This window comes from Parasteatoda tepidariorum, chromosome 5 (genome assembly GCF_982258835.1).
Source record: "Parasteatoda tepidariorum strain Cologne lab strain chromosome 5, Ptep-v5.0, whole genome shotgun sequence".
Lineage (NCBI taxonomy): Eukaryota > Metazoa > Arthropoda > Arachnida > Araneae > Theridiidae > Parasteatoda > Parasteatoda tepidariorum.
Genome location: NC_141759.1, coordinates 52009615 through 52036790, shown reverse-complemented (window position 1 = coordinate 52036790; position 27176 = coordinate 52009615). Strand labels below are relative to the sequence as shown.

General features: G+C 30.4%; 1 protein-coding gene across 1 annotated transcript; it reads right to left on the bottom strand.

Moving 5' to 3' along the window:
* Window positions 1–238: 238 nt before the first annotated feature.
* On the bottom strand, window positions 239–25457 carry LOC107452812 (dnaJ homolog subfamily B member 13). The gene is made up of 5 exons (XM_071185207.2): window positions 25309–25457; window positions 22015–22210; window positions 13043–13298; window positions 1752–2001; window positions 239–660 (listed from the first exon to the last, which is right to left on the bottom strand). The coding sequence occupies exons 1-5, from the start codon at window positions 25410–25412 to the stop codon at window positions 516–518; spliced, it is 951 nt and encodes a 316-aa protein (XP_071041308.2). The 5' UTR covers window positions 25413–25457; the 3' UTR covers window positions 239–515.
* Window positions 25458–27176: the final 1719 nt, after the last annotated feature.

The window sequence follows — 27176 nt, the reverse complement described above, 5'->3', positions numbered from 1 at the left end:
ATATCTCTCCACTAAGAATCAAATTAATTCCATTTGTATTCAGTTCCAGAAAAAAGAAAAGAAACTTAAATTTTGATAAAATACCCATGCTCTCTTTCATGCAGGATTTCTCCAGGAATTTATTTTTATGCGATGTAGAAAGCATAATATATTGCATGTTTTTTTTTGTTTGTTTGTTTATTTTGTGACTTTTAAATTTAACTAAACACCCAGGTGGGTTAGCAATAAGTTTAAACTTACAGTATTTGGGGGGGGGGTATATTGAAAAATTCTATTAAGCCTGGAACTTGCTTTACTCAATTTATATTCAGATCCTTCAAATAAAATTGAATTTTCAAAAAAAGTAACTAAAAATTGCTTGAATTCAAAGATAATGTTTACTTCAATCTTTTTGATTTTATCATTAAAATAGACGCTTAAAATTCAGAAACAAAGTTTAAAATATCATTATTATTTGTAGTGTTATTTTCTAGAGATCATTGATTTTCATGAAACAGATGCCTGATAATAGTGAGTCAACTTGTGTTAAACATAGCTTGTTTTATGAGTTCTTTTTGTTTCACGCTGAGACGATTCGGAAACTGTATTTCAAATTCGACTATCAGGTCTCCTCTGCAAGCAAACCCTATTACTGGCATTCCTTCTCCCTTAAGACAAATTCTAAAAGAATAATTATGTTGATTAATAGTAATTTAATTAATTATGTTAATTAATAATAATTATGTTAATTAATCAAATGTCTGCCTACTTAATAAAGTGAAACTTCTTATGTGAGGATAAAACTGTAAGCTGACTAGGTTCTGCTGCTTAGAAATTATTCTAATTCGCTTCCAGTGATTTGGCCAGGCGTGATATTGTAGTCATAATTTCTTAAATAAAGTACGTGATTGAATTTTAAAAAAATATTATTGCGCAAATAAAAAAAATAACGTAATTACGCCCTTCTAGTTAAAAACGACGTTTAAAAATTAATTAAATATTACATTCATTTTCTTTGATGCCCGCTTCGCCCTGAATGTCTGCGATGCGCGATGCTGACCACATTACCATCTTGACGTGTGTCTCAAAATTTTGGAGGCTTAAGCCTCCATGACTTTTCTGGTCAACAACGGGCTGTTTCAGGAGTGCTTAGCTTTAAATTAATTTGTGTTTTAACCATATACATATGAAGATCTCGGAGAGGAACGGTTTGTCCACTGTACGGTCCATCTTCACTGTGTAATAACTCTCGGAAAGAACCGATTTTTTCATCTTATTGATTAGTCAAAATTTAGAAATCCGGAAAATGCAACAAATGACGATCCAATCGTCATTCTTGTGAAAAATGAACACAAACTGTTTTTCCCCCTTGGTCTCATTATTTATTGTTTTCATATACATTATGTTTTATACATGCTATATTACATATTATATATATTTATATACATAATATGATGTTTCAACACCTTATTTTGCCATCAGTAAAAATCATTTTTGAATTACGTTAAAATTGATAGTAAAAAAAGCGCTTAAAATAATCCTATTGTCATTTTAGTACACCTAAACACCACATTAATGGTTGCCGATGTGGTTCACGATTTAGTTTCAAAGTGTACTCATTCATGTGCTTGTTCTTGATTTTAAAATTACTTAAACGAAACATTTAATAAATAAAGATGATTCGTTCACTTATAAATCATGATTATATCGGTGATATTTCTTTTTTTAAAAAAACTTCGGAAGAATAATTATCGTAAAAGCTGAAGTTTTACCTGTGCTTAGGTTTCACAACATCGTGGATAGGTATATGAATAATTTTTCCGTCAAAAGTTGTGACATCGACGACGCATCCCGTCAAAGCATAGGCTAAATGAATGGTCTTAGAAACTACAAAATCATGACCCTCTAACTTAAATTCAGGATGTGCCTTCATTTTAGCCCGAAAAGTTACATCGCCAGGTAATATGTTTGGACCAGATGTCCCAGCGCTCTTAAAATAAAAACAATGACCATCTGTTGTGCCTGAATGGGAAAACAAGATTAAAATAAATGAACAAGCTATTTAATTGACTTAGGCTTGATATTTCTAAGTGTAACTCTTTGAAAAATAAGATAAATTTTTGCGTATCCAGATAAATAAATAAAAAAAAAATCTTTCTTATAAAGTATCTATTATCAATAAGAAGGTATCGAATACTCAAACTTTTAATTTTGCACAACTTAGAAACTACTGATATCCAAGATATTCTGTAAACACCACCCTTAATGTATATTTTCAGAAACCTTGTAGAAAATAAGTTTTTTTTTTTTTTTAAAGTGCGTACTTTAAAAGGTTTTAAACTTAAAATTTGAGCCGTTGTTTTTATGAATGGAGTTAGTTCATTTCTATCTAAAAAGTCGTTCTTTCTTTCCCTCCACTGTATTAATAATCATTGTTGCATTTTCATGTTTCATCAAATTATAGTGTTAAAACATCACTTAAATTCAGTGGCGTAGCGAGGGGTGGGCAAGGGGGGCATCATGCCCCGGGCGTTACTCACAAAGGGGCGCTAAATAGTCCGCAAAACAAAAAAATTGCTGGATAATTTTTTTTTATTATAATTGATTTCTGGAAAATATATTTTAAATTTAGTGCCAGTGAAATATAATAAATATTATTCATAATATTTAATTTTTTTCATAATGTCACTTTAATAGTCTAAATCAAACTGTAATAATATATTCATAATAGAAATGGCACGTCTTTTCTACTGGCAGACCTATGTCTGTCTAACTCGACCTGTGTCTGTCAGCACTTCCTTATGGCATCTACGCTGTGTGATTACATAAATTATCTCATAATATGTAATAATAAATATTTGCAGTGTACAAAGTACAAACATTCTTTCTTTCAGAACACTATTTTTATTTGTATAAACGCAATGTAGCTTACGCTTGTTATTTTAAAACAATAACAATCTAATGTAGTTATATGTACTGTCACGGGAAAAAAAGTGTCCGGAAAATAACAACTAAAGGATCGTCTATTTTTTAATATAGATACTTCTCAGACACACAACAAATACAGCGTTTTGTTGTTTCTAGGAAAGGACACAAGCAACGCCGTATTCGTTGTGTGCCTGAGAATTATCTGTTTTTTTTTTTAAAAAAAAAAGATTATTTGTTACTTTCCGGATACTTTTTTCCGTGACTGTACATATCCGTGACATTTGCGACAGGTTGCGGAAGCCCGCAACAAATTATGAAATACCCGAAATAGTAAATTTAAGTTATTTTGGGCGTGTATTTTTCAGTTTTGCGTCCTTGTCATCGCGCTCTGCTTAGAATAAAAATGAAATGTTATTAAATATTAAATGTTATATATAAGTTTAATGTCAGCATAAATTATATTGTATATTTCACTATGTTACTACCTTTCAAGTTCAAGGCATTCTAGGTAAGTAATAAATCAAATAAGATATACTTACTACATCTACTCGACGATTCTATTATTAAGTGAATAGAGTATAAAAAAATTTGTTAACAGAAAAATTTGTTGTTCTCATATTTGTCACCACAGATTCAAAATGAATTCATTCATCTACTGGCATCTACAGTTCGAAATCAACTAATAAACGATATCAAAAGAAATAAATGTCCCAAGTCGTTAGGTATGTAGATGTTGATTTTATCAATAAAAAAGTTTCCATCAAAGAATCTTTTTGGGGTTTTATTGAAATACATGCTAAAGATGCAGCCTCGATCGAAAATACAATTTTAGAGAAATTAAATTACGATGAAATTTCATTAACAAACTGCAGATCACAATGTTACGGTAATGCTGCCGTGATGGCAGGTCACACACCTGAAACGCGATGGAGCGCCAGAATACAAGCGGTTAGCGTTATCATCTATGGGCTAGAGAATATAAAAGAACTATTAGAAAAACTAGCAGAGCACACTACCACTACAAGTGATAACAGAAGTGAAGCTACAATTCTGTTGCAAAATATACTAACCTTTAGTTTTATAACTTTAGTTCATTTCTGGTATGAAATCTTAAAAAGGATTGATCGTGTGCAGCTCAGATTACAAGATTCTAGAATGAATTTTAGAGAAGTGTTCCATGATCTTGAATCATTAGCGACTGAACTAGCTGAAATTTGAGACAAGTTCTGTAAAGAGGCAATAGAAAAAGCGGAGTCTCTTTGTGAAAAATGGGATATGGATACAACAATACGTGCCTGGAGAATTGGCTATGGTGGTCTTTCCGCAAAAAGTGAAATTTCTCGCGTTATGAAAAGCACTCTTGATCGTCTCCAACAAGAAATGTGTACACGATTAAGTGACCTTAATTTCAAATTTGGATTTCTACTAGACGTTGAAAATTTATTAAACACGGATAATGTTGATAACGACCTTGAAAAAAAATTTGGGTGAATTTTATAATACAGATTTCAATGTAATAGAACTTTTTATCAAAATATGTGACAGCAAAATGTTACTTCCCGGTAGAAAAGAAATTGAACCTAAAACTCCATTAGAATTTCTTACTTTTATAATCAATCTCGAATGGAGAAGATGTTTTCCCAAATCTGAGAGCGGCACTTCAAATACTCCTGACTATCTCAGTATCAATTGCTAGCTGCGAACGTTCATTCAGCAAATTAAAATTAATTTTGACAGATCGCCTAAGTGACCTAGCATTTTTAAGTGTGGAAAGAGTAAAATTTTAAATGATCAATTTTGATGATATCATTGATACATTTGCTCCATCAAAAGCACGGAAAATTTAGACGTAGTAATTAGTTTTATTAATGTATTATAATAATATGATTATTAAATATATGTATCTCTTTAGAGATAATAAATATTTACTTTTTTATTGTTTTAAAACTGCGTGTTTTTAAAATATTTCTTTATAAATATGTAAAATAAATAATAGGTATCTTTTGAACTAATTCTAGATGATCATATACATTTCAAAATCTCGTTTTGTTCTCTCAACTACATTTTTTGTCTCAAATTTAAAGCCTAGCTTGAGTCTATGACTTTATTTATTTTACTTTATTTATTTATTAATTTGCGAGTTTATTTTACATATAATATTATATGGTTTTCGAATTGGGGGGGGCGCTAAAAGGGTATTGTGCCCCGGGGGTGAGTTAAGCTCGCTACGCCACTGCTTAAATTAGTTAATCTTTGCCACTATTTGTAAATTCATTCAAGCTCTAACCCTTAAAAGCCTCGGACTTATACCAACTTCCAAATGGAGTTATTCCACTTTCAAAAATAACTGCACCTTTAAGCGAGATAAAAAAAAAAATTAAAAAAAAGCATAACCGCTATCGAAATCTAACAATTCGTTAATGGAAAAAATGAAACTGAAAACTCTAAAATCTGTTCCATTGTCTAGAGTAGTGTTTCCCAAAGTGTGGTATGCGTACCCCCAGAGGTACGGGAACAGTTTAACGGGGATACGCGTTCTTATGCGAAATATTCTGCAACAAACGAAAATTTCAAAAAATTTTATTTAAAAACAAAGCTAGCCATGAAAAGTTACGCTTACGTATTTCTCTGTTGGCTATTTTTTGCAGAATTAACAGTTAATAATTAGTGGTGTCAACAGCTAGTTGTGACTTTTAACTTTTGTGCAATTTTTTATAGTAAAAAATGCATTCATTTTTTTTTAGTGGTACACAGCATTACGAAAAATTTAGAAAGGGTACACAAAAGTCATAAGTTAGGGAAACACTGGTCTAGAGAAACAGAGATGAGTTGAAACGCGATTATTGAAAACTTCTCCAAGTTTCACTCGGCAATCAATCTGGTTTCGATGCTGTTGGGTTTTTTTTTAACATTCACTAGTGATTCGATGGCATTTCTGCTTTGTCTCATAAACATTAATTTTTGACTCCCAAAGTATGTGCGTTTTGGACTTCTTTTTTTTACAAGAAGTCTGAAAAAAAGTAATAGACGGTGATTACCTGCTATCCCCTATAGAATAATTTCCGGTGATTTGTATTTAAAATTATTACTTCACTGTGAGGATAAGAGCACAACTTACAGGATAATTAATTCAAAAAATAGTAAACCTTTTTTCATGTTCAATTTTAAACATAAAAGTGTTTAAACTGTTTATATGTCACCCATCTATTTTTTTGGATCTACAAATTCATTTTCTACAATTGTTTTATTTTTAAATTTCATTATTTTCTTGTGTTTACAACTTAATCTTAATTTCATTATCTGCTTGTTTTACAAATTCTAATTTTCCTTATCTTTTGTGTTTCTGCAAATTAATTTGCATTTCATTACCTACTTATTTTTAGTTATTTCGCATTTCATTTACTACTTGTTTCTACAAGTTACATACAACATTTCCTCATCAACTTGTTTCCATAAATTAGACTGCAATGTTGTTTACAAGTTGAACAATATTCGTATTTGAAAGCTATTTTAACCTTTTTTTTATTTGAAACTTTTATTGATTTAGGTGGGTTAAATGGGGGAAACACTTACAAGCATGGAATGAGGAGACATGTAAATGTTGAAGTAAAAACAATGTCAAATTACGTGAATAAGACCATAAATAACTTATCTAATATTAATTTAATAAATTTTGTTTTCAGTTAGAAATGTCATTTAGTTCATGCAAACTATTTCAGATTTACATTGAATATCATAGATCAAAATCTTTTAATAATTGAATTAAAAATTGAATCAATCAAGTATATTAAGTTATTAAAACTTACTTTTTTGTATCCACTAAACTGAAATTGATGAAAAACAAAATATTTTTATTATTTTTTTAAACTAGTTTCCACTTTAATTAGATGTGTATTTAATAGTATACATATCTTATTTCCTTCACAATTTTCATTCTTCATAATTTCCATATCTTGCTCTATCAATTAAATTTTAGTATTATTTTCATTAGTTCAGCTAAATTTTGAATTTCTATCTAAAAAGTAAGAAATGAATATTCTAAGCAAAGCTTCAAGTTGCTTACTATTCGCTGTTGTGTAAAAAATTATCTTTTGATTTTGTGATTAAAAGCCATCATGCATGTTAATTCAAACTTGTTGATTCTTTAAGAGGGCCTCCAAGTGGCTTTATACCCAGGCCTACCACCCTGGATATTAGAATATTTAAGAGAAAATCACCTATAAATTTTAATAATTTTTTTAAAAAAATAAGACTGTTTTGGCGGAAATATTTTGATTTTTATCATAGAATAATTTCGGCATACATTTAATTAAAATATATATTTAAAATATAGGTTTAGATCTTTATAAATACCCACCTTGCCGATTTTTTTAAAAATATCCCGAGAAGTTTTATTTCGTTTCGCAATAGTTAAACAATCGTTTTCCTTTCAGTTAACTACTTATATTAACTTAGAATAAAGTTTCTGTGACAGGTCATTAAGTTTGGCAATTATTCTGCCACAGATTAACGATACAAAAATCTTCTCATAATTAAAAACATTCTTAAAGATAGTCTGTTATCGAAATTCAAACAATTTTATAAGCCTGTATAAACCAAATCATTTTTGACAGACAATTTTTAAATAGTTCAACGATACATACAAAGTTGTAAAGAAAATATTTTATTGTTTAGAAATTTCTTCCTATCGAGTATTATGATCTTAATTTTTCAAACCTCTAATATATTAACATTGTGGAAAAATATAAAATTCATATTAAAATAGAAAATTATAAAAATACAGAAACATGAAAATTCTAAAAATATAGAAATAAAAACAGCTACTTTTTTTTAATATTATTATTCTCTCTGAGATTTAATCGCCAATTGCAGAATGATACTGTTAGCGATTTCAGGATATTCTTGCAAAAATGACAACCATTCATCTGATTTTAACACTTGTACTGCATTATCAAGAACTCCTTGAATTGCAGCGTTTTTCAAGTCATCGTCTTGATGCTGAGAGGCAACAATTAAAACATTTAATGAAATCTCAGTATTTAAATTTGAACACAAATAATTCGAACACTGCTTCCTTAAACTTGGAACAGCATACTTATCCGAAGCTATAAACAAAGATAGAGCATCTTGAACTGTTAGTGGTCCTGTTTTACCAGTATATAAGAAACACAACAACTGTTGTATAGCATTCGAAGGTATATCAACAATATCTATTATGTTTTCTTCTTTTTCCTTAGTATCATGTTCGAACATAGCTGCAAAAATTGGTGAACGAGCTGATAAGATTGCTCTGTGAGCAGGAAAATCATTTCCTTTCACAGCGAGTGTAACATCACTATGTAATCCTTTCTCCAATAGATTTGAAAAATCGTCAATTAAATCTTTAGTGGATAAGGAATCGGTGAAGCTGACGATTTTTGGAGTTTCCTTATCAACTTCACTGTCCTGAATAACTTCGTTGACGTCTAAAGCACAATAAATAACTATGAATCCCGATCGAAGAAAAGTACTGTGGTATTTATCGTAACAACTACGATCAAAAACTGCTTGAACCTTATCGCAATCTTCCATAATCCTCTCACAAGTATTGTGCAAACGATCTCGGAGATCAAGCAACGCTAAGGACACTTTTATTTTGATTTTGTCCTGAGTTTGATTTTCGGGACTTTGTGAGGGCAATCTGCACAGAAAAACACTGAACTGAGAACCTGAATTTTTAGATGCAGGTAACTGAAAATAAAACTTGTCTCCTTTAGAAGGTCCGAATGTAAAAAAATCACTTCTTTTATCGTCTGCTGTTGAATTTTGAATTGCAGATGCGTGAATGCACCATTTGAAAACTTCTTTCTTGGTGAGAACACCGTACTTCATAAGACAGTCAACTTCATCGGCAGCAATTAAATCACTCATTTTTTTTCAGACACTGAAAACTTCTCAAAATGTTGATAATTTTAACCGAAACAAATTCACATATACTGCTCTGACGTCTTAACGATACAGAATTGTTCTAAGCGCACTTTTTTCAATTTCAATAACTTGAAGGACGAATGTTAAGTGGCACTGTTAGAATAATGAAAATCATCTCCAGTAAGAAAATCGAAATAAAAACAAATAAATAAAAAAAAATATGCAATGCCTTTTCGGAAGATAAAATATCGTTTTCTCTTCCAGAATCCCTTTCAAGTTATCGTGCTTCTCCTACTAATTAGATTCAAAGAGAATGTTGTTTTCGACCTCTATCAAAGCTATCTCACTCTTCCTCATTTTTCTTTTTTTTAATTCACTGTAATCTGAGCTAAGAGTAGTCTGCGAAAACTTGAGCGCGTGACATAAAATGAGTAGTGAGTCTCGTGACTGCATGAGGGTGTTATATAACAGTTTCATTTCCAAATTAATTTTACTTCCATGTCATTTTTATGAAACACGATAATTCATGATTAAAACTTAAATGCAATTATATTTTAAATCGACATACTTTTTCATATATTGATTTAATGATTTTAATTAAATACACCCTAGTTTTTTTATATTTTAATTTTCTTTCTATTACACTTAATGACTAAATAAATAAAGTGATTTTATATTCGCCGCTACTCATATTGCGAGTTGCTCTATCATCTTGGAAAACGAGTTTGTTCTGAGTTAGTTCTTTTGTTTTTCGAGTTACATTAAAAATTACAGACACAGATATACACACAATGGTTGTTGTTAACAACTTTAAAACACAATGGTTGTTGTTTTGATAATAATAAATAAGTTCAATGTGACTCACTTGTGTTTTACTGGTAACCAAATAAAATTAAAAATATATTTTTGAAAGTACTTTGGGGCAATAAAGTTTGCAAAATTATTAAAAATATTTTAAAATTGATAAGGCTTCCTAAATTTCCAATGCCAAATTTTAACAATTTTTTCTGTATGATAGTATAAAAGTATATGATAATAAAATAAGTAAACTTTACGTAGATATTGCGTGTAAGGATGAACAACACAGTAGAAGCCTGTAAAAAAATAAGGATTTTTTTTTTATGAATATTTCGTGATAAACTTTACTTAATAATTTTTTTTTAACTTATGCATATTTTAATCTTTATTTTTTCATGTCACAAATACAAAAATTGAAGAAATGAACTGGCTGTATTTGTATTACTGGCTGTATGTAAATTGAAAAAAAATTATCCAAATTCGATTTTTTTTTTTTAAATTACATGAATGCAGTTCTTATTGCACGTAGATTTTTAAAAAATTTGAAACCGATTGGTCAAAAATTTTACTATTTAACGGCGCAGCAAGCAAGAGAAACAGTTTCGAATGAATTGTGTTCAAAGTTTTGTGATTAATAATTCATATTCATAAATAAAATAATGCGACTAACTATAATGCATCAATACCATGTCATACTTGGACATCTAATTATTAAAAAAAAACATTCGATTCATAAAATCAAGACGCTTGGGTCATACAGGAAGACAAAATAGCAAAGGTGAAAGAACAAAGACTTTGCAACAAAGTTAACAACATTGATATACGTATACATAATTGACAAAATATCAATATTGCAAAATTTACATTAGAAAATTAAATACCAACATACAAAATTTACATAAACAAATTAAATGCCAACATAGCGATAAGAGCGTATTTATGAAGGTCAAATATAATGTAAAGCCTACAAAATTAGTCTAGCAACTTAATACCTTTCGGGACAAAATTTTGAAATTTTCAATTTAAAAATATTTTATTTAGATTTAGGTATATATTACACAATAAATCATGTATAAATGTATAAAAAAATATGATGAAAATCAAACAAATAGGGAGGAAAACTGGTCAAAAGAGACCAAAAATGGACCTTTTTTCAAAATCAGGTAACTTTGTTTAAATGTATTATTTTTTAATTATTCTTGCTTTATAATACTCAAAAATTCAACTTAAGGAACAGACTTGGCATTAGAATTTTACAGCAAAAACTTATTTGGCAAAAAAAAGCCAAAAATTGCAATTAATTATTTTTAAAATGTAAAATAATAGTTTAATTCACTAGTGTATAGAAAACATAAGCAAAACACATATGTATAGATAACTTTCATACAAAATTTCAAGTAATTTAAACTGAAGTATTTTAAGATAATGCATTTTGAATGAAGGAAAATGACGGAAAAATTAATTTTGAGAAAAAGGACAAAAAAGACTCGGTTATCAATTTCTTTACTAAAATAGATGTTTTTTTTTTCTTTATATCATCATAACATTTCTATTTGACGTAGAGACAAAATTCAAAAGGTTTCTGAAAGAGAAAGGTCCTTAGTTTTATTTTACATAAGAAGGTATAAGGAAGGAAGGTGATATTTTGGTCAAAATTGCCTAAAAAAGGTTGTCGGGTACGAAGCTCAAGATAAAAGTTTTGAGTCATGTCCTTCACTTCTTCAATCTGAAGATAAAGTCTTTCCGCCGTGATAGCAATAATTCCTAATTTTAATGATTTTGTATCTCCAGTTAGGACAGATAGAACTCCATATAATTTTTGTGGAACAGATTTTGTAATTTTAGTAAGATGTGCTCTTAAGTCTCTTTCTTATTTGAGCATTCGAAAAAAAAATTTATATATGGGGCTGAGGAAGACCTTAAATTGGAATAAACTCAAACCCGAAAAGACATGGTTAGGTGGTGCAACAAAAGATCTAACTATAATAAAAAATTATTAATTGAAAATTCGAAACAAAAAGAAAAGGAAGGTTTTGAGCAACATTGCTCAGCAAGTCATAGCCATAAAGTGGGCTGTAGAGCCATAAAAGGAAAAGAAAAATAGAACTTTAAATCTGCTACTGTTGTCGTCGGCCATTAAGGAAGAAGGGGTACGATTGTTCTTGTTTTCCAGTGGCGCCATCTTTGGCCAAGAATTCGACTTTGCCACATCCATACGTCACACGCGTTCGTAGGGCTGACCCATTCATACATTCATTCAGTCATCCACTGATCTTAATTTTGACCCGAACCAGAGAACGGTCAATCTCCAATTCCAGAGGTATTGATTTGTTATGGGAACATAGAGGACTTTGTATCCGACAGATTTAACGTGCACCAGTCACCATTTACTACACGGGGAGTCTTCGGCCGGCTGGATTCGAACTCTCATTCTCACAAACGTAAGTCCAGAGCCCTACCGACCAGGCTATTCCGGCCAAATCTGCTACTAATTTACTATTATCAGAAAAATACTTGACTTAAGCGAAATATTTTAGGTACAGTAAAGTATGATGTTCAAACAGTGATTAACATATGATATTACCTTAAAATCTATTAAAAATATGGGTTTAAATTTTTATGTATGCAAATCACTAACTGTTTTGTCTTTTAATTTATATATTTTTTCCTTCCAATGACATGATTAGTTTCATCTAATCAAGAAGTTAGTCCTGGGCATTCACACATTTCTGTATGACACTGGTTAGGTGACGGGGGCCGTAATACCTTAACTCTTCTCGCCACTGAATAAATTGAATGCTAGTCTCAAGGTAACGCGATTTCCCTACTCTCCACATATTTCCTCTCTCCTTAACCATAGTTTAGGCAAATTTTTCCCCACGCCAGTGCGTTTCAATGAGATGGATTATACTAGCGTGGAAAAAATGACGAAACCATGGTAACGGAGAGGGGTAAAGTGTGAAGAGTGGGGAAATTGCGTAACATCGAGACGCACATTCTGACACGCTTTAAAAATAAACGAAATCTACGAAAAAATTCAAAATTTGCCTTTTTATACGTTTGACATATTTGTATAATAATCTTATACACTTCTTATAGTCTTGTACTTATAATCTTGTACACTGAAAAAAATTTAGAATTTTCTGTCATCAGTTCATTTATCAGTTTTCAGAAATTAATATTTTAGCGTTGATAGCAAGCAAGCATAAACCAGGGAAAGAAAATATTTGTCAGGCCGCTTATCTTAAAATCTATCATGAAGAACTTAAATTTTTCTTTTTTTCTTATTGCATGGCAGTATGCCATTTACAAAGAATTCAGACCCTTACATAATAAAATAGTTTTCAATCATAACATTTCTAACAATGTTCATTTATTATTATCATTTTCATCATCATAATTATTATTATTTTGCTATGGAACTGCTTACCTTTTGGTACTCGAAAGGTAAACATTTTGTCTACTTCCACTGTTCTTGTGCCTGTCTCATCAACGACTTGCAGAGGTATTCCGACCGATTTAGTTGTACCATAAAAAGCATCTTCCAGGGATAACTCGAATGTGTGCTCCTGATCAGGACCTGGAATAGGCTTAGCTGGTTCCTCGAAAAACTTATATCCGGGATCGAGGTTTGGTAAATAATAATCCGCAAATGGATTATCCACTCCGAAAAAATCCCGAAATACCTAGACACGATGTAACCTAAATTAAAATTCCCTGTGATTCAATTCATAAAGCTTTATAAGATCTATTAGTAAGGCAGGAATGTAATGTAATTAGACAAAATTTAACAAGTTTTAATTTTTAACCAATAATGGTATCGTCCTCTTTATTAATAAACTTTTTCCATCTATTGTGCAAATGGTTTTAGAGCAAAATATCTAAAGATGCCATTTTGAACTTATTAAAATTTTAAAATTTTTTTTTACGCTTAAAAATTGTAGCGATTGGAATAAAATGAAATCCGTTGGCGCAATATTGGGCGAGTAAAGTGGGTCAGACAATACTGTCCACCTAGATTCATTAACAAGCAACTTATTAAGTGGACCTTTAAGACCTGTGCTCATGAAGAACTTATCGACCGTACTTCTACTAAGTCTTGGAGGGCTACCATCCTAAATTTGTGAAATTGCCCAAGACAAAGAAAGGTGGCTGAATTCCGCTTGGCCACCGATCATGACTGTCTGCGGAAACATTTGTCTAGATTTGTTATCGTTCCTTCTCGGTATGCACTCTTTGCAGTTCTGGTGAGGACATGGACTCCACGCACCTTCTCCGCTGCTCTACACTTTGCAGGAATTCTATCACTGAACGCTATTGGGAAGTTAGAGACATGTTGTGATTAATAGACTTTGTTACAGTATCTTTTGTTTCTGTTCTTATTTTTATTCGATGTTTATGTATGCTGTTACTGTCTATAATCGGCCATTGGAAATAAAATAAAAAAATAAAATAAAATACTCATTAATTGTTTTCTCTTGGGTAGGTCTTACGAATCGAAAATATCAAAATTAACGGTTTTGAACTATGAAAACCACCTTGTGGCATATATGAATATCCGAATGCACTTAAATAAACATCAAGAATATATACAGTCAAACCCCGCTATAGTGAACGCGGCTTATAGTGAACTCCCGGATTTAGTGAACGAAATGCTCGGTCCCGTGCCTTGCTATACACGTATAATGCTATTTTTAGTGGATATAGTGAACCAAAAAAGTGAGGAAGTTGGATATAATGAACTTTTTTCTGTCTTCGACTGATTTCCCCCCATTTTCTTTGTAATAATTTTGAAATTTCTACTTCAAAATAAATACATATACAGATTTTTAAAACCATCTATAGAAACTACTTTTATGTGCTCGAATGGCAGATCAGACAGGTTTTAAAAAGCGGAATAACAGAAATTCAGGAAAAATTATCTGAGAGTCGGGAAGTGTTTCCATATCTGATATTGAGGATTGCTCATCAGCTAAAGATTTTTATTTGTACGCAAGACGAAGAGTGATGAAAAATAACACATTTTTTGCTACTACATAATATTTTTCAGTCATTTATATGAATATAATGTAATAAAAGGGAGGAGTTTGGGGAACTATTAGTGAAATTGCCTGCGTAACGGATATAGTGAACTCCCGGTTATAGTGCACTGAAATTTCGGTCCCTTGAAGGTTCACTATAGCGGGGTTTGACTGTATATATTTTTTTTTGGTAGCAACTGTTGCATTACTACCCTTGTGAAATTCAAAAACCTTAAAATGTCGGATATGTACAGTCCGCAAAAAAAAAAGATATCACCCTGAATAACTTTTGTTCTAATGATCGGATTTTCACGATCTAAGTGTCAATCTTAATGGTTTCCGGGGGTGACCTCAAATATGCTAATTAATTAGTGCTAACTATTAATTAAGTTACGAAATCAGACACAAAAACGTACTTTCTCTGAATAAACATGTATTTTTTTTTACATATTTGGAATCCTGACCCTTAAAATAGGGGGGGGGGTAGACAAAATTTCGAAAAAAATGGGTTGTAAATTAGGTCGCAATAGGGATTTATATATCTGGCGATGGTTTAAAAATATCCCAAATTACCTCGCCATAGAAGGGGAAATAATTTATAACAACCATAAAGAAACTGAATGAATGACAAGATGGGAAAAGATAGTGCTTCTCGTTGCTAAGCAACCAAAAGAATTTTTCACGTTGCTTTCTGGGCTTTTTTTTTTTTTTTAAATCTCCTTTAAAAAGGAAATTTAAATAAATTAATAAATTGTTTTTGATTCTCCAAGATTATAGAATCTTTGAAATTTTATCTGACATTATTTATTTTTGTAAAGCTGTTTTAATGTAATTTGTATGACAGTTTTGAATTAAAACCAAATTTTCATAAGTTATCATAAATTTATGAAGAGTTGTAGGGTTAAATGCTTTTGCCCCGCACTTCGAGTTTCTTAGGAAAGGAAAAAAAAGTGATCAAGCAAAGGTGGACCTGAAAAAAGATAGCTATTCTGATGCATAATCGCAAAATTTTATAGAAATCACGGTATTTATTTTCGATAAAATTGTAAAACTTAATAAATGTTATAAGGCATTTTAAAAGCATTTTGATATATATATATATATATATATATATATATATATATATATATATATATATATATATATATATATATATATATATATATATATATATATATATATATATATATATATATATATATATATATATATATATATATATATATATATATATATATATATATATATATATCATAATAAATAAAAACAAAAAAACACTAAGAAAATTACGAAAAATAATAAGTTTTATTTATTGCGCATAAGCTGCAAGTAAATAGAACTCATAAAATAAGTAAATAAGTTCAAAATGTAGAAAAAACTTGGGAAAAATTACGGAACAATAAAAAAGGGGGGAAGAAAAATAATAATAAAAAATAAAACAGCAAGAAACCGGAAAAAAAATTCGAAAAATATCCGGAAAATAAAAGATATAATCTTTTCATCAGCTTACACGATTATATCAGCAAAAAAATAGTACTTTCTATTATTGTATCAATATAGCCAAAGTAAAATATATCAATGCAATAGTTTGAGAAGCACTCAAAAAAATTTTACAAAAAAATTACAAACATAATGGAACACAATAAGTAAAAATATCAAGCAAAATCAGAAAATTAAGTATAAAGAAGAAACAGAATAAAACATGAAACGAAATCTATAAAGCGAGCTGCGAATTCAAATGAACTTATTACATGAACGTGAAATTTTTAAAGAATTATTTAAAATATTTCCGAAAAAGATTGCCACATTACAAAATATGAAACCAAAAGCGGAAATTGAGCTAAAAGCTTAAATAGAGGGGTTTTGTATTAAAGTGCGTTCTTACTGCAGTGTTTTGGTTATACCTATTTTATATAATGTGATTATAATGCTTTTTGAATTTATTATTCTGTTTTTATCGGAGAAAATAGTAACTTCGTTAAATCATGAAAATTCTTGGAATTAGACATGAAAAGTTATGAATTTGAAAATCTAAAATGTAACAGATACCCTGTATTAAGGAAAATAAAATATTTCATTTGAAATCTATTTTTTTATTCAACATTATTTCATTTTATGCTTTACAGAATATTAAAACGGTGCGGAGATCAAGGAGGTATGTAAATAGGAAAATATATTAAAATCCATATCTTAAGTTCAGAACCTTTTTTCATGGCACTTGTTAACCAAAATGCTGTAATGATATTGTCAGCATTTCAATTAAAAGAACTAATTCGTTCTGTTTAAAACTATCTCTATCACACGACTTTTTTTTTCCGAATGTCGCATACCTCCCTTAACTATATCCGTACTTCTTCAACTACGATTAAAATAAAACTTTATTTTAAGGAGCAAGTCAAGAATTTGTACTTCTTAATATTTGCAAATGATATTAAGTAAACTTAGTTTGCAGTAAAAAGAGTTGATGTTATTTACACACTCCTTTCGTTAGTTCTTTAAAAAACATGATTAAACGAAAATTAGGTTTATAATACCCTTAATTAAACAAGAGTAACAATTGTTACAGATTTTACAATAATTTTTCAACTCTGACATTCTTTTCATGAGATAACTTCTTTTGCCAACGATTTTGTCCCTTTTTTTTTGTTAGTTGAAACCAGCTTACGCATTCTTGTAATTTTTACATTTTATCTTTGAAATTTCAATCTCGAAAGACATGCATGAAGTGACGCCTAGTCCAAAGAATCTAAGTTAAATAGTTGTAAGACCGATTATTACGAAAACAATTAACTACTCTGGTTCAATGAAACAATTACAGTAAAACTTGGGTAAGTTGACCACTTCATGTGCATTGTTTTAGTGGCCAACTTAGACAAGTGGTCAACTTATAGAAGGGGTGGGACATTGTTTACTTTTTCGTTTCCTACATGTTGCTATACATTAAAAAAAAACTTTTTCTTGACTTAAAAATTTGATTTAGCAAATGGCCAAATGAATATCTCAAGAAATGTGTTTAAACCTAAACGAACTTCAATTTGTTACACAGAAATAATTTTAATATTTAACTAACTTTTAAAAAAAATTATTTTGTTAGTTATGCATGTGAAGTGTTTAATAAAAATAATTTCTTAAAATATCAGAACACGAAAACATTGAAAACTTTAACAAAACAAAATTATTTTAACACTTTAAAATTTATTCTGTTATTACTACGCATACAAGCCTATTTGCTCACTATTGCAACTAGAAGAGCAACTTTTCAACTAACACACCTGTTTTCAATGAATGAATGAAAGAAATGGTCAAAAGCTGACTCCCTACAGTTTCCCCAGATGGTCAACTCACAAAAAGGTTTAGATTAGCTTTTTACACTATTTCACCAAACAAGTGAAATATTAACATACATTGCGAAATGACAGAAAATTTTCTGAATTTTTTTTTTCTGGTCAATTTATGAGGGTTTTAGAATAGAATTTCATAATACTCCTAGACAAAATTAACTTATTTCAGTGGTCAACATACAAGATAGACAGGTGGTCAAGTTACAAAGGTTTTGCTTCTTTATTATGTAGGAAAATTTCCGTTCTTGATAATTGAGGTCAACTTATTCAGGTGTAAAACTTACAAGTGTGGTCAGCTTGGCAGGTTTCACTGTATAAATAAATCATTAATATTCTTGTTTTTTTATTACGAAATATTAGGAGAAATTTGTATACATAATTTCTTCAAAACGTGTGTTAAAACTATGATTATAAGTTATTTAAGAAGAAAAAAGTCAAATGGAGTAAAAGAACAATTTTTGAGATGATGATTCTAAAAATAGCACATTTTTCAAATCTTTTTGCAATTTTTTATTTTAGTAGTTGTTTAACAAAACAAGGCATATCGAACATTTTCCTGATATAGCAATATTTTTTTGAACTGTGCAAAAGTTGAGAAATTATACAAACAACTTTTAAAGAAAATATTTTCAACTTTTTAAGACAAAAGGGTAACTTAAAAGGGTTAGCGCACAAGATTAACTTTGAATGTTGAATTAAAATTGCATGCCCATAGTTTTTTGTTCATTTAAAAAACAAAACAATCTGTTAAATTTTTCCCCTGTGCGCACATACGCATTTACTTTTCATTACTCGAATAAATAAGAAGTAATAAAAAAAATAAAATTAATAATTTATCTTCATTTTTCGTAAACAATAGTATTTTTAGTAAATAGTCAGCTGTTCTGCTTCGAATGATATTGAGTGTGATCAGTAGAATATTTTTAATTTCTTAACAAGATTTAATTCTCAGATAGCTGGCAATAATTTTAAGTTTTCTTTCAATAAGAACTTAGCAATAATTTAAAAAGTAATTTTATTTTAAAGAAAAACATAAATTAAAGTACTTAAACAATTGATTAGTATATTATTGGAAAAAAATATACATAAAATGATTTTAAAAAAAATTGCATTAAAATTCAATAAAAAAGTTAGAAAAATAATTCTGCGAAACACGCATAGACAGGTAATTTACAAATTTATTTTAAGATTAAGGCGATATATAAGATGTAAAGAAGTTTTAAAAAACTCTACTCTAAACTCAGCTGCACGACAGCCCATGGAGGGCCAAGGCCTACTATGTCCATCTCAGTTTTCTGGACCTAGGGCTCTGGGGTGCAGGAGCAGATGTTCCGGTCAGGTGGTCAGCCGAACGCGGAACCCCCAGTGTTTAGTCAATCATGCTTGGTACTTATTTATCGACCCACTGAAGGGATGAAAGGCTGAGTCAGCCTTGCCCGGCCCGAGGAACGACAGGGCGAAGCGCTACCGCTCAGCCACCGGGGGAAGTTTTAAGATGATTAAAAATGTTGACTACGCATTCGTATTAATAATTATAAAATATATATTCAAGAAATTGATAAATATATTATTCTAAATCTATGCATACGTGTGTATATTATTGAAATTGTATCAGTTATTGAAAAAGAAAATCAAAAATTAAAAAATAATCACATTAAGTAAGCACAATCTGGTACATAATCATATTCTATCAGAAGCACGCCTTTATAAAACTAGACATTCGTTGAATAAAGTGTTTTTTATTCAAAATGTTTTATTCATAATTTCTTTACTAAATTACAAATACATTATTAAATGACTAAAAAGAAACATCGTATTTTATAGTTTGAAAGAAATAAAAATAAAAAGATTAGCAAACGATTATTAGCGAAAAAAATATGAATGAAATTTTACACTACGCGCGCGAAGTCAAGTTCCTCGCAAGTTTATCACATTTTAATATTAATCGCCCCATTTAATCATTTTTTTATTGTCGCCAAATTATTTTTTTAAAAATAATTAATTTTAATTTTTTTCAGCTTCTAATAAATAAAAACAGCTGAAACTTTAGATTTTTCTATTGAAAAATATGTAGATTATTATGGTATAAAAAAATTCATACCTTATAATTCAAAATTTTTTCATCCTCAATTTAATTAAATAATAAAAAATAATTAATAATTATTAAAAATTATTTTTTTCATGAAATTATCTTTGGGTAAATGAGTTTTATGAGTGGGTGCAATTTTTTTTGAATTGCTTCATTAGTTTTGAAAATATGACTGAAAACGCAAAAAGCGAAATTAACATTAAAGGGTACGAACTTTGGATCGCTCTCCTGACCAAACTATGGGGACCACATTTCCCAGATTGCGGCTACCCCCTATATTTTGAAGGTTAGGAATCCAAATATGTAAAAAAAATACATGTTTATTCAGAGAAAGTACGTTTTTGTGTCAGATTTCGTAACTTAATTAATAGTTAGCACTAATTAATTAGCATATTTGAGGTCACCCCCGGGAACCATTAAGATTGACACTCAGATCGTGAAAATCCGATCATTATAACAAAAGTTATTCAGGGTGATATCTTTTTTTTTTTGCTGACTGTACCTCTCCTGGTATTAGGCAATTTGGCTGACTATGTCACCATAAATTTCGAAGATAAGATTTAATTATTTAAGTGCAAATAAGTCACTCTAACCTTAAAATATCATTTGTACGACTTTGAAGTACGTTGAGTTTATCGGTAAATGACAAACGAACATTGAAATGCGCAGAAATATTATTTTTCGGCCGTACTAATGCAATTACTTTAAAAGAAACTGTTAGAAATCAGTGGCATTCTACTGGCGTTGTAGTATAGACCTTCTCTATGGTGTAGACCTCAAAGTTTTTACTACTTTTCATCGAATATGAAGTTTTTGCTTTTAGTCCATGTGTATATTTACTTTTATTCGCATAATGTGTCATACAGACAATTTCCTAGATATAATGTTAGTATGAAGCTATATTGTGGCAAAAATTTTATCACAATCAAATATTAAAATTTTCTTATTTTATAACAGCATGCAGCATCTTGCGGGGCTTCGTTTCAATTTATAAACTTTTTAGAATCTCTTTGATTAAGGCACCATGATTTGCTTTTCAGCAATTGTTCTTTTTGTGATAGAAGTTTTACGGCATTGCCAGTCAAATTTAACCATAAAAAAGAGCATTGCATATGGTGACAGTAAACAATTATCGATAGAATGAATTTAATACGTTCCAAAATAATAATTATTTTCCAAAATTTTCGGTAATTTGAACAGTTATAACAGTGGCATACATTAGTTTGAAAATGAAATAAATTTCGAAATTATGAAGGTTATTGTACATTTGAGACGGTTTATACACGTTCTACTATAAAGCATCAGTGGCGAGGAAGACTGTTGTCATGGATGCTGGCAGTGTTATTTGTGACTTTGAAGTGCAGACTATAGTTTTCAAGTTTTAAAAATCTATCATGCTTTAAAAAATTATTAATAATAACGAAATCAGCGTAATATTTATTTGCACTTTGCTGTTTGATCAGCTTGCGTTAACTTTTAAATTACTATGTAATAAAATGGAGATCTGTAGGAATGATGATGGATAAAATGTCATAAAAACTGGAATCGATTATGCTGCGTCAAAGGTAAACATGATACATACTTTATTGTATACTGAGCTACCTCTGAGGATATTTTACATCAGCACTGTGGTCTGTGCGAACAGGGAACAAGATTTGTATCAATTAGCCACTGTTGAGATTCGAACCTGGGTCACCTCATTAGCAGGCGAACGCTCTAACGCCTGTGCCACCTTGGCTTCCCGGTACCGTATTTTGTAGATTCATATTATTTAGTATGTAATTATATTTTTATAATGACTTCGAGCATCAAAATATCATTTTAGACACCTCAAGGATTCAATTTATTCGATTATTTTATTCAGATTGGTTAATTTCAGGCTGGTGTCCCAATCCCCCTAAAAATTCAGGTATAGTAAACCGATACTGAGCATGGTTGAAACTGTACATACTTTCATTTCATCTCCATGAAAAGTGTATACTTCTATTGGACCTTCTTCTTCATTTGGACCAGGGGGCACAGGCACACCATTTTTTATTCCATCTTCTCCAAATTGGTCGTACAAAGCTTTCCATTTTGGAGAACGTAGTACGTCATAGGCTTCGCAAATATCATGAAACCGTTTTGCTGAGTTAGGATCATCATTTCTAAGATATAATAAAACATAAACATATAAAATTACTTAAAATAAAAAGATAATGAACAAAATATATGCGTAGAATAAATAAAATATTGTTAGCAAGTGTGTTTGTAAATAGATGTTTCAGTACAATTCCCGCATATCAGCTTCATTTTAGCATTAAAAAGAACAAAATCCTTGTATACAATAGAGATGTCGGAGCTAACGTCTCTTCACTTACCTGTCCACTGGAAATCTATCAATGATTATTCAGTTACAGATAGCAACCAATAGGAATACATTTCTATTGGGATGAGAATAAAAATTGTTCAATAGGAATGGTGCAAACGACGATTGATTTATTCCACTCAAGTGATATAGTTCAGCCTCTGCCATCGTTATTGATTTAGTAAAAATAAAATAAAATTAGGAAGCAGCACTGAGCAAACACATAAACATTTTGTAATTGTTAAAATTGAATACTGTTACTTATAACTGCGGCCAGTGTAAAGAGTTTTTTAAAAAAAATATAGCTCATAAATTTATCGTGATAAATAGTGATTTAATACTTATTTTGAACTGTCTAAGTTAACATTTTCTCGAATAGTTTTGATTTTAAATAAAACAATCGACTATGGATCTTAATAAATTGTATTTATGAGCTGCGATGGTTAAATGGTTAAGACACTGAGCCGTCATTGTAAACGACGATCCCCGTTGGCGACTTGAAGCCCTCCCCCCCCCTCTCAGCTTCAGATCGATGGGTGTCAGTTTGTCTGAGAAGTAAAGGCGGAAAGTGCGCAATGTTGGACACATTGCCTCAATTCTCGAAAGTGTGGAGCATTAACCTTCTTGACACCTTTAGCCCACAATGGGCTGCTGCGGAAATGCTTCAAATTCCTTTTATGGTTTGAGAAATATTTTTATTTTGCTTTTTAACTACTATAAAAACACACCTTTTCCATAAACTATCTTTTTCTATTGTGATTTTCCTGCTCATTAACAAAAAAAAAAACTTTTTTGAAACTTCGTTATTTAGAGTTTTGATAGTGATATACTAATTCAAACTAATTTATTTACAAGGAATATAAAACAAATAAAATCCAAAGGCATACATCTTTTTTTGTTTCACTCAAACAAAGCAGCGGGGAAAATATTAGCAATTTTTCAATAAATATATCTCAAACCGCCGACCAGGCGGCCGAGCGGTTAATGTGCCTGACTGCGGAGCCGCTGGTCGCGGGTTCGAATCCTGCTTAGAGCATGGGTGTTTCATTCTCTCTGTGTTCAATGTCCTTTCTCCTTTGTGTGTGATTGTGTGAATGTGACCCACCCTATAAACGGGTTTGTGGTTGTGTGACGTGGGTGACGCTGCTCCACCGCCGTCGCTTCGCCACAGGTGCCCACTGGGTAATTTACAAGAGAGTAGCAGTTCGGGCATTCTTTCGGCCAATGGGACAACCCCCAAGTGCCCACCATTAAGAAAAAATATTTCAAACTAATTTTGGTAACAAAAAATATAAAGTTTCTGACTGGCATAAAAACTTAAGATGATCCGAGTTCTAATCCACTAATCAGATAATATGATAACCACATATTGGGTTGGTTTTTCTATAGTTTCAAATAATAAAGAATTTAAGCACATTTAAGACGTAAATGAATATAAATAGTTCCCTATCGAGAAATGCGTAGCCTCCTTACAAAAATGGCAAATTTCGCAAAAAAAAAAAAAAATAGAAGAAGCGATAAAATTAATTTTAAAAAAATGTGTACTCATGTTTCCTCCAATCGGATATATCTTTTAATTTAAAAAAAAGACAAAGTTAATCAAAGTTTGTATCACGGTATTAGCATGTATAGTGCGCCAAAAAAAAAAAAAAAAAAAAAAAAAAAAAAAAAAAAAAAAGAAAGAAAAAAAAAAAAAAGACGCCCTGAATAACTTTTGGATCGGATCTTCACGCTGTATGACTCAATCTTACTGGTTTGAGAGGTGACCTCAAATATGCTAATTAATTAGCATAGACGATATTTTAAGGTTACTCAGATACGACGGTATTTTAAAGAAATCAGATGCAAAAGCGTACTTTCTCTGAATAAACATACCTCTTTTTTAACGGATTCGGATTTCTCACCCTCAAAATATAGCGTGTAGCCGCAATATGGGAAATATGGTCTCCTTAGTTTGGTCAGGAGAGCGATCCAAAGTTTAGACTCCTTAATATTAATTTTACTTTTTACTTATTTCGCCTTATCTCGAGAACTCTTTAAGCGAAGTAAAAAAGTTTGCTCCCATGTTATAAAATTCGCTTACCCAAAGATGCATGAAAAAAATTAATTTTTGTGAATATATATTATCTTATTTATTAAACAATAGCCGAAAAAATTTTGAATTGTAAGGTACATATTTACTTACATCGTTTTAAAGTATGTACTTTTACTTGGCGGCAAAATACAAAATTTGAGCGAAATCGGTTTGAATAGTTCCTGAGGAATCGTACTTCGAACATGCAACTTTTTTAAAATTCGATTTCTCAGAAGTTATTCAACCGACTTCGCTCAAGTTTTGTATTTTGCCACACCCCCCCCCCGTAAAATTACATACCTTAAAATTTTGTATACCTTATAATTTAAAAATTTTTCACACCATTTCCTTGTTGCAATTTAAAATTTAAATAATAAAAAATGCTTAATAAATAAAATGTATTTTATTTAGATTATAATGTTTTTATGCTTAAATTATGTTTTGTTTGTTAATAAAGAAGTTGTGCTTAATAAATAAAATGCATTTTATTTAGATAATAATTTTTTGATGCTCAAGTTATGTTTTGTTTCTATTTTATTTGACAGGGTGTTCCACGCAAACACACACTGGCAACAAAAAAAAAAAAAAGCCGCTTTTCGCAATGGGCACTCTTTAAATATATATTTATAATATTTTTTTTTACACCCTGCCAATCTTTAATTTTTCCATTCTAAAGTTAATTATTCGATAAGTTTTAATTAAAAATATATCAATCATTTTTTTAAAACGGTTGAAGCTCATAACTGCAAAACATTTTGTATTGAAATTTATAGGCTGATCAATAAATTTAAATTATAAAAAAAATAATAATAAATGTCTAAAACCTCTGTGGGTGAAATTTTAATGACAGCCTCCTAAACTCTTTCTTAATATCTTCATCTGTAGCATTTCTATTCAAGTCCAGCAATCCATAATAATCAAGCCCCATATTTTTAACTTTTTTTTAAATTGAATTTAGAAAGAATACTTATTTTGATACAAACATCAATTTTAAAATGAAAGTTATCATGAAATAGTTTTAGAGCTAATGCTTGAATAAAAAAAATTCGGCTTACAACTCACTTATTCTAATGAAACAATTCAATGTAGCAATTCTAATTAAACAATTGGGTATAATATGAAAAAAACACAACTACTTCGATTTAGTAGGAACAACATATGGCGCAATGCTAAACGAATGGAATTTAGTTGTTGTTTATTTAGTTATTGTTATTAGTAGTTGTTGTTATTTGTTTTAGTTGTTGTTGTTTATTTAGTTGTATTTAGTTTCAATAACTTTTCTTTATAATGCAATAAAATCTGGCGAGCAGCTATTTAAACGATCGAACACTTCGTTTGTTTATTTGTGGCTTGAAGTTAGGCTCGCAGAAAATGCCGTTCATGGGTTAAATTTAGTAGGAACAACACAACCTGTGACGTAGGCTATATTATACCCAATTCTGTAATGTAGTCATTACTTTGTTAACAATAACACAAAATGAACATTATTATTAAATTATGATTTAAGAGTTCTTAGCGCGTTCCCCATCATAGCAAACACTGTAAGACATATCATTATCTAAGTTTACAGCAACGGTTCCTAATTTTTTTCAGCTACAAAGAAGAAAAAAAGAATCATTCTTCTTCTATGCTTAGGCACTACAGCTGGTTACCAACAAAGGCCCTGGCAGGGCCGGGATAGCCTGGTTGGTAGGGCACTGGGCCCATGTCTAAGAGGTCGTGGGTTCGATCCCCGCCAGCCGAAGACTCCCCGTGCAGTAAATGGTGACTGAAGCAAGTTAAATCTGTCGAGTCTCAAAATCCTCCATGTTCCCATAACAAATCATACTTCTGGGGGTACTGATCCAGGAGTTTCCTTGTCTTCTGGATTGGTTCAAAATTACAAGGCTACAGAGTTGAACATCAGTAGTCGTAAACCCGAAATTGGGTCGGTTGTTCATCGACGGTTATAAAAAATAAATTTTAAAAAAATGCCCTGGCAGTCATCTATTAGATGACTGGCAGGGTCATTGAATAGATGGCATCGAATAGATGACAGATGTGTCATCTATTCGATGCCATATTTCTCAATATGTTAACTACCAAGTCCTTTAACCACTGCTACTCTATCTAAATGTCTTGTTCTATGTCTTCTTTTTCTTTTTCCATCTGGTATTCGGAAGCTTTTTTTTTTTTTTTAAAGAATTTTCATCGCCATATCGGAATGTCCTAACCACCTTATTTAAGAAACCATGATCATTTTCAGTATGTTAGGTTATTTGTATTTTGATTGTAATTCATGGTTGTAATAAATTTTCCAGTTTCCATTTTCTCTTACTGCACCAAAAATTGTTCTTAATATTTTAATCTTAAAAATCATCAGTTTCCCTTCGTCTGCTTTGGTCATTGTCCAGCACTCGCTGCCATATATAACTAATGGTCTCACTAGTGTCTTGTGCAACTGTATTTTTGTTTCACAACTTATGTACTTAGATTTGAACTGGTTTCTCAATCCATGATAACATCTGTTTTATTTAGAATTTATTTCGAAACATTTAATCTGAAGAATGAAATTTTTTCATCAATAATAATCTTTTAAAATTAGGTTTTATGTTAGGCTGTTAAAATGAAAAGTCTGCAGAGGACTTCGGTCTATCAGTTTTTAGTTGTATGCATAAATCAAATTGAATAAAATAAGCTAAATTATGGTTTT